Here is an 8,708-nt window from a genome sequence, read left to right on the forward strand (position 1 = left end):
TTCGCATTAAAGATGCAGCAGCATTTATAGTAGTGAAGCTGGGACTGCAGTGTGAAGTTAAAGTATGTACTCAAATAGTGTGACTTCATAATGTGAAAAAATGGAGGTGGCTGACACTGGCTTCTCCCTTGTACTTGGGTTCGGATACTTTACTGCCCACCACTGAAGTGACTGTTAGATCACTCAAAAAAACTTGGAGTTCCTCGTTTCCTTTAGGAAAGCTTTATTCCGGCATTCCTTATTCCAATCATATTCACATTTGTGCTTTTATATGCGTGCGTGTGTGTGTGTGGTTTCTGAAAGAAATACAAAATACAAAATCAATACTAAATAGAACAATTATACCTAATTATCAATACGTTTTCCCATAACATTAAGCATGACTGGTTTACCGTTCACATGTTACGCATATCGCTGCCAAAGATGGAGCTCTTACTTCACAACAATTCCCTCTACTGCACTTTCCTACCTAAAGCAAATACATGTCTGCTAAACCAGTAAATCAATCATATTATTAAGAAATGGTACTTAGCATTAGACAACTCAACCATAAATACACAATATGTATCTAATTAAAGCGCTGCAAAATACAGTCTCGAAATGTGCAGGCTATCAATTATCCTTAATTGGTCACATGTAGCCGAAACGGCAAGCTAACTACGAAAAACCATAATGTCGGTAACAGAAACATAAATAGTTATAATAATGGACTTACAGTTCAATGGACGCACACACTGCATAAACATTAACAGTTGCAATAAACTCAATTAACTTGCTGGAACTCAGCGAAACAGTCCTCGCTCCGTGACCTCCTCATGCACGGAGCTGGTCCGATCGGAACATACCATTCCCAGAGGGGGAGCGGAATAGTCCAAGTGGCATTGGCCTTTTTAACAGCCGCCCCCAGATTTCTTTAAGAAATCTGCACAACAACAAGAAAACCTATTGCCACTACTGGGACATTTAACAGTCTGGCAGTTTTGGAAGACTGATAATTCTGGATACTGGTCGGGTGTAAGAGCGATCTCCTACTTTCACTTCCACAGTCCTCACTCTGCCATCAGATGCAGGAAATGTCTGAATAATTTGTCCAATGGGCCATGAAGCCCGAGGCAGCTGTGGATCGATTATCATTACTACGTCCCCAGCTTGGAGATTTGCAGATTCTGAACACCACTTCTGGCGTGTCTGGAGACCAGGTAAGTAGAATCGGATGAAGCTCCTCCAGAACTGATCTGCCAATAGTTGGCTGTGACGCCACCGCCGTCTGCTGAGGATCTCCGACTCTGGATATACCACCTGAGGTAATGATGCATCCAGCCGCCCCATAAGAAGGATGTTAGGTGTAATAGGATCAGGGTCTGCCACATCGGATGAGGTGTAGCCCAATGGTTTAGAATTAAGGATACCCTCAATTTCCACAAGCACAGTCTGAAGGACCTCTTCAGTGACTGACTGTGTGCCAATGGTGACTTGAAGTGCTTGTTTGAGGGACCTTATCTCCCTCTCCCAACATCCACCAAAATGGGGAGCGCTTGGTGGGTTGGAAGTGAATTTGATCTGTTGAGAGGCCAGCTGAACTTGAAGATCTGGATGTAGTGAAGAGAATGCTTCCTGCAGTTCTCGCTCTCCACCTCTGAAATTTGTGCCTTGGTCAGAGAGTAGCTCAAAAGGTTTGCCACGGCGGGCCACAAACCGTCTCAGAGACATAAGGAATGAATCTGCATCAATACTGGGGAGGAGATCCAAGTGAACAGCCCTGGTTGTCATACACTTGAAGATGATCCCCCACCTTTTCTCGGTTCTTCGTCCAATCTTTATATGGTATGGACCAAAACAATCAACACCTGTTGAATAAAATGCTGGTTTGTGGAGGCGTAGCCTCGCTGGTGGAAGATCTGCCATTCGAGGCTGTTTTGGGTTTCCACGCCACTTCCTGCACTCAGTGCAATGATGCTGATGTCGTCTGACAGCCTCTCTTCCCCTTAGAATCCAATACTTCCTCCTCAGCTCAGCGAATACACGTTCACATCCTGGATGGTGAAGTTGGTCATCACAGTGCTGGATAAGGAGTTGTGTGATCTTATGTTTTGGATCAAGAATGATTGGATGGAGGGTCTCCTCCTCAATGGCAGTAGTATGGCGGAGTCGGCCACCGACTCGAATGAGATGTGCCACGTTATCAAACTCTGGGGCTAGAGTGATGATGCGACTGCTGCTTGAGATGGACTTCCCCATCATCAACCTCTGATAGTCATCAGGAAAACATTCCTGCTGTACTCGCTGAAGTAAGCTATTTTCTGCTTCTCGATAATTGTCTGCAGTAGGTGGCGTGTTAGCCGCCCCGTGTAGGCACTGGGCAATGGCTGCAACAACCTGAGGCCAAGTCTCTAATTGCTCAATGTCTGGAACAGCTGGGAGAGCTGCTATGAGCCCACAAAAGGCAGTCTTTTTTACCTCCTCACAATCTGCAGAGATAGATGGTATCTGATGCAGTTGTGGCCACTTATCGGAGCTGTGTTTCAAGAAAGCAGGACCTTGAAACCAGCGGCTGTCTGCTGTCAACTCCTGAAGGTGCTTACCTCTGGTAATATCATCTGCAGGGTTGTTTGCTGAATCTACATACCTCCATGCTTCTCTGTCAGTCAAATCCTGAATCTCTGCAACACGAGTTCCTACAAACACTTTGAATCTACAGGATTCTGAGGACAGCCATGTGAGCACAGTGGTTGAGTCTGTCCATAGTATTATCTGGTGAATGAGGAGTGTAAGTTCTTTCTTTAGCACATTTGCCAGCTGTGCCCCTGTTAGTGCTGCACACAATTCAAGGCGTGGAATGGACTGTTGCCGTTTAGGTGCCACACGAGATCTGGCGGTGAGAAAGGCGGTTTCGACTTTGCCTTCTGTGTTCTTTGTACGAATATATGCCACTGAGCCATATGCCCGCTCTGAAGCATCACAGAAGATGTGTATTTCTCTGTGGTTAGTGTCAGAGTCCATTTCCTCACTGGTGTAGCATCTTGGCAAGACAATGTTCTTCAGGGAGGAAAGCTCACTCTCCCACTCTTGCCACATGTGAAGAAGACCCTCTGGGAGGGAGGGGTCATCCCAGTCCCTTTTCTTATCCCACAATCTCTGCACTATCACTTTAGCTCGTGTGGTATAAGGCACAATGAACCCTAAGGGGTCGTACTGACTGGCAAGCACCTGATATATGGTGCGGAGGGTTACAGTTGAGTGTGTGACTGAGTGGTGGTTATAGGTCAGAGTATCTGAGGAACAATGCCAGCGCAGCCCAAGAGCTGGTTCAGAGGCATCTTCTTGACCTTTGTTAATCACAAGCTCTGCACTGTCTGATCTGATCTCAGGTGGAAGGTGGGAGATGACAGAGATTTTGTTACTTGCCCACTGTCTCAGCTCAAACCCACCACTGCCTAATATGTCCTGCAATTTGTCCACAAGCACTCTGGCCTCATTCTCTGATGTTAGACTACGCAAACAATTGTCAACATAGAATGACTGTAGTACTGCTTGTCTGATGTCCTCACCCTCACGGCTGTGCTCGATAATGTGTTTCTGGAGGGCGAATATGGCACAGCAGGGAGAACATGTGGTGCCAAAGGGAAGCACTCGCCATTCATATATGCTGGGTGGTTCCTCTCGTTTCCCATCTCTCCACAAGAATCTGAGGAGAGGCTGGTCCTCTGGAAGAAGTCTAACTTGGTGAAACATACTGCGAATGTCGCTGCTGACAGCCACAGCATGCTCCCGGAATCTCAGCAGTACAGCGAGCAGGGAAGGGCCTAGGATTGGTCCAGGCAGCAGGAGCTTGTTAAGATTCTCACCTCGAAACTCAAATGAACAATTAAAAACCACTCTGTTCTTTCCATTGTGTGTCACCATATGATGAGGAATATACCAACTGGTGGGCGTGTCTTCGTCACCAGGTTCCAACTTCTGGACATAGCCAGCGTTGATCAGCTTTTGTATTTCTACTCGGTAAGCTGCTGCTTTCTCTGGGTCCTTTACCAACCTCTTCTCTGTAGCTCTCAGCTGGGGAAGAACTGCATCCTTTGGAGCTTTGAGTTGGGGCATCTGCTGTACACGTAAGAGCGGTGTAGCATATCTCTGAGTGCCTTCTATCTCTTTCCTCACTGTTCTCTGTTCCAGGAGGGTTAGGGCCTCTTTGTCCTGGCGTGATCGGGTGCAGGCTTTTTCATTCCGCCAGGGCAGAATGTCCATTTGCCACAGCTTCTCAACATGGTTGTATATGTCTGCTGAAGGTGACAGAGTGGAGGTGAAAAGACACTGCTGCTCTGATAGGCGGTATCTTAGTCCTTGTGCTGGGCCTTGGAGAGTCCAGCCAAGGCGAGTCTTCACTGCTGCGGGGCCTCCAGGAGGTCCCAGGCGTACTGGTTCAATCGGGGTAATCAGATGAGGATGATCTGATCCAATCAGCAACACAGGACGGACACAGTGCAAGGATTGCAGAGGTAGATCTCTCAGGTGCCAATACTTCTTCTGTAGAGCCTCCACTGGATGTGTGTGTTCTGCTAATCCTAGGCGTTTTGCAGTAAATGCTCGATTGATATTAAACACACGGTTAGGTTCAGCTGCTGGTGAAATAGTGAAAGAAACCATGGCACCGTGTAGCATCTGCAGCTCTTGTCTGACAGTTCGCAGGGGCAAATCCTCCGGTTCCCCTTTCAGGCCTAGTTGCTCAGCTGCAGGGTGGAGAAGGATAGTTCGTTCAGACCCATCATCCAGAATAGCGTATCCATCCATGGTTCGATCTCCATTTCTCAACACCACTTTGCTGACTTTTAGCAGCACCTTTCTCTGCTCTAGTGGTCTGTCAATATACAACACCTCCTCCGTAGTGCAGTTTGAATGGACTTCATTGTGCTCTGGCTTTGTTGTTACTTGGTCTGTAGCATTACCAGCCCTGTGATTAATGTCATGCAGTGCAAGGAGGTGACGGCTACTACATGTCTTGCACCTCATCTTCAAGTTACATTCAGCTGCACGATGACCTCGGCCACAACGCCAACAGCGATTGTTAGTTTTAGTCCAAATATGCTTCTGTGTGGTGCTAAGCATCTTGAAATTAGCACAGTTATTCAGTGAGTGCTTATTATTGTCACAAAAAGGGCAGTATCTCTTACCAGTCTCTTCTGATGTTAGAGGTGGAGCCAACTCCTTCTGGGCTGTTGTGCTCATTAACACTGCAGAGGGCCCCCTTGTGCTGAAGGTTCTGATTGGTTTTTTGGGCTTTATTTCCTTATCCCTCTTCGAACTGACGATGAACCTGAGATTATCTTCTTGCACTTGCAGCTCATACTCCAGCCAGTCAGCAAGGTCAAGAAGTGTGGGTATGGGAACCCTGAGAGGATGAATGAAACGGCGGAAACTAGAGCGCAGATCATGAGGGAGCTTTCCTAACAGACGGGAAACATGTGAGCCACACTCTAATTCTATTTTGCCCTTTCCTCCAAGTTGCTCTAGCATGCTGACCAAAGACCGCACACGAAGTGCAAACATCCTGAAAGCTTTGGTGTCACCACTTACAACATTGGGCCCATCCATGAGTTCTGCTATCCGCTGTAAAGCTAACTGGTGGGGCTGTCCATATTGTTGGTTAAGAGCTGCCATAGTGTCAGTGAAGGGAAACCTAGAGTTGCTGTATGAGTCAGCAATCAGTAGAGCCTCTTCTGACTTCAGATGATCAACAAGTATTTGATATTTGAACATCTCTGATGCATCATGAGGGAGGAGGTTGTCTAAAGCAATCTTTAGGCGATTGAACTCTCGAGGATTTGGGTGAATCATGGCTGGGATTGTGGGCGCTGGGCCCCTATAGAACTGCTCACGTCCACCTATGGGGCTTGGTGTTTGGTGACGAGAGTGACAGTGTCTAGTATGTTTCTCCTGTCTCTTGAATGCATCATACTCATGTGCCCTGGGAGAATGTCTGTGTGAACCTGACCTGTAATGGTATTCATCAGGATCACTCTCTGATGAGCTATTATGGGATGTCTCAGACGATTCCCTCGTTGTTTGGTGACCTGCATGACTGCTATGTGAGAGACTAGGATCCTTTAGTGGAGAAGAGTGCTTTGGCTTAACTGATAACTGCAGCTCTGTCATGGCTGATGTGGGCTGTACAGGTGGACTACTCACTTGCAATTGCTGGACCAGAACTCCCAGATGCTCTACCTGTTTACGAAGCTGGTGAGTGTCCATGGAACTCTGATGGGTGAGTTTCTCCAACTTTAATTGACTGTGCTCATTCTGATAGCGTAGTCTATCATTCTGCTGTCTTAGCTCCTTCAATTCTTTAAGCAGAGCGCCTTTCTCCACATGTTCTTCACGCTTGTCGCTGTTCTCAAACTCTCCCTTGAGTGGCCACTGTTCCTTAATGACCCACTGTGATGAGAGACAATTGTCCTGACTGATGGGTGATACTGAACGTTCACCACCCACTGCACCCTCATGTTCCACAGTATCCTCTTCATTCTGGTGAGCAGGAGTAGGATGCGCCTGTGAACGATGGCTCCTCTGATGATATCCAGAGAGCTCATAATCTTCAAAGTGTGCGGGAAGGTATGACTGCCTCCTGACACGCACACTATGCTGTTCTTCCAATAACTTGGACATCCTTATCAGTGGTGAACAAATATCCGGCTCGAAGGACCATGAAAAAATGGAGTTGGCTGACACTGGCTTCTCCCTTGTACTTGGGTTCGGATACTTTACTGCCCACCACTGAAGTGACTGTTAGATCACTCAAAAAAACTTGGAGTTCCTCGTTTCCTTTAGGAAAGCTTTATTCCGGCATTCCTTATTCCAATCATATTCACATTTGTGCTTTTATATGCGTGCGTGTGTGTGTGTGGTTTCTGAAAGAAATACAAAATACAAAATCAATACTAAATAGAACAATTATACCTAATTATCAATACGTTTTCCCATAACATTAAGCATGACTGGTTTACCGTTCACATGTTACGCATATCGCTGCCAAAGATGGAGCTCTTACTTCACAACAATTCCCTCTACTGCACTTTCCTACCTAAAGCAAATACATGTCTGCTAAACCAGTAAATCAATCATATTATTAAGAAATGGTACTTAGCATTAGACAACTCAACCATAAATACACAATATGTATCTAATTAAAGCGCTGCAAAATACAGTCTCGAAATGTGCAGGCTATCAATTATCCTTAATTGGTCACATGTAGCCGAAACGGCAAGCTAACTACGAAAAACCATAATGTCGGTAACAGAAACATAAATAGTTATAATAATGGACTTACAGTTCAATGGACGCACACACTGCATAAACATTAACAGTTGCAATAAACTCAATTAACTTGCTGGAACTCAGCGAAACAGTCCTCGCTCCGTGACCTCCTCATGCACGGAGCTGGTCCGATCGGAACATACCATTCCCAGAGGGGGAGCGGAATAGTCCAAGTGGCATTGGCCTTTTTAACATAATGTGACCATGTTCACTGCAGTGTGTTCTGCCCCTGTAGCCACCAGTCGGTCATCAGGTTTAATTTTTGACTCTCACAACGGGAAATCCTGTGAAATCAGTACAGATATGTGTGACACAGCTTATTTTATTGTCGGACACACTGCTCAGAGTAGATGGTGCATTGTCTTTATTTTTATATGTCTAAGAGCTCCAGAGTGGGAAGGGAATCGTCATTAAATGAATATCAGCCACATCTCTGCATGATTGCAATTAGTTCCTCTTGATCATAACAGAAGAAAAGTTGATTAAAAATGCCGGTAAAGATGAACTGTAAACTGGGTCGAACAGTCCTGTTATAAATCCTGTCTATTCATATCATATAGTAATTATGTTGGACTGTTTAACTGTACTTTACACTGGGAGGGGGTTCTGTTACCTAGCATAGCCTCAGTCTCAGTGAGACAGAGAAATAACAAAGTGCAATTCAAAAAATGAATATTTTCTCTTTCATGAAGGTGAGAATTTATTCTAGCGTCTATTAGACCATTAGTTTCAGCTAGACGTGCCCAATAAACCCAGTGAGTGTGAAGACAGTGTTTCAAGTTTTATGACCTGGGTAGTGATTATTTAAATTGTCCAGCTATTTTTCCCCACATGAATCAACTTTACATTATGTATAATCACATTTAATTAGTAAATTATATCAAATACCAAGATTTAAGTTAATTTATATGCTATTAAACTTAAATCTTCATATATTAAAACCAGTCTCTCATCATATTTTGACTAATATGCCTGCATATCATCAAACATTCACACTAGACTGAGATGATGATCAGTGCAATACGCAGATCGAAACTCTGACAACAACACCAGGCTTGTGTAAAAGGTTTTTTTGCACAGGTGTAAGTGAAATTGAACATTACCGGGAGCCATCTCACTTACTATGTGACAGTGAGAAAAGCTGCCAATCATAGTGTGTGTGACAGCAGCCCCCCCATGCTCTCGCCGTGTCTCTGTCTCCTTCTCATCAGGCGACAGCCTGCAGGTCAGATAGGCCTCGGAGGAGGCTGCAGATAGCCTGAGCCACTGCAGCCGCTTTGACTGGAACATTTCACACGCTGTCACAAGTAGATGCAAGTGCCTTAAGTTAGATCACACCTAGTTAAGGGCTTTAAGTGGTGAAGGGACAGGAACAGCGTGCAGGAGTGTATGTGTTTGTGCAT

General features: G+C 45.4%; 1 protein-coding gene across 2 annotated transcripts; it reads right to left on the reverse strand.

Moving 5' to 3' along the window:
• Positions 1-98: 98 nt before the first annotated feature.
• Positions 99-7,493, reverse strand: LOC113149738. Of its 2 annotated transcripts, none has more exons than XR_003297589.2 (2): positions 716-7,493; positions 99-296 (listed from the first exon to the last, which is right to left on the reverse strand). XR_003297589.2 is itself a non-coding variant. In XM_026341990.1 (2 exons), the coding sequence occupies exon 2, from the start codon at positions 6,655-6,657 to the stop codon at positions 964-966; it is 5,694 nt and encodes a 1,897-aa protein (XP_026197775.1). In that variant the 5' UTR covers positions 6,658-6,899; positions 7,319-7,493; the 3' UTR covers positions 478-963. The 2 variants fall into 2 exon arrangements, 1 of the variants encoding a protein (XP_026197775.1); XM_026341990.1 differs by lacking the exon at positions 99-296 and having other exon boundaries at positions 478-6,899; positions 7,319-7,493.
• Positions 7,494-8,708: the final 1,215 nt, after the last annotated feature.

The sequence above is a fragment of the Anabas testudineus genome, chromosome 24 (genome assembly GCF_900324465.2).
Source record: "Anabas testudineus chromosome 24, fAnaTes1.2, whole genome shotgun sequence".
Taxonomy (NCBI): domain Eukaryota; kingdom Metazoa; phylum Chordata; class Actinopteri; order Anabantiformes; family Anabantidae; genus Anabas; species Anabas testudineus.

Coding starts and splice junctions, on each gene's coding strand:
- LOC113149738 (XM_026341990.1), bottom strand. CDS start 6,657: ATGTCCAAGTTATTGGAAGAACAGCATAGTGTGCGTGTCAGGAGGCAG.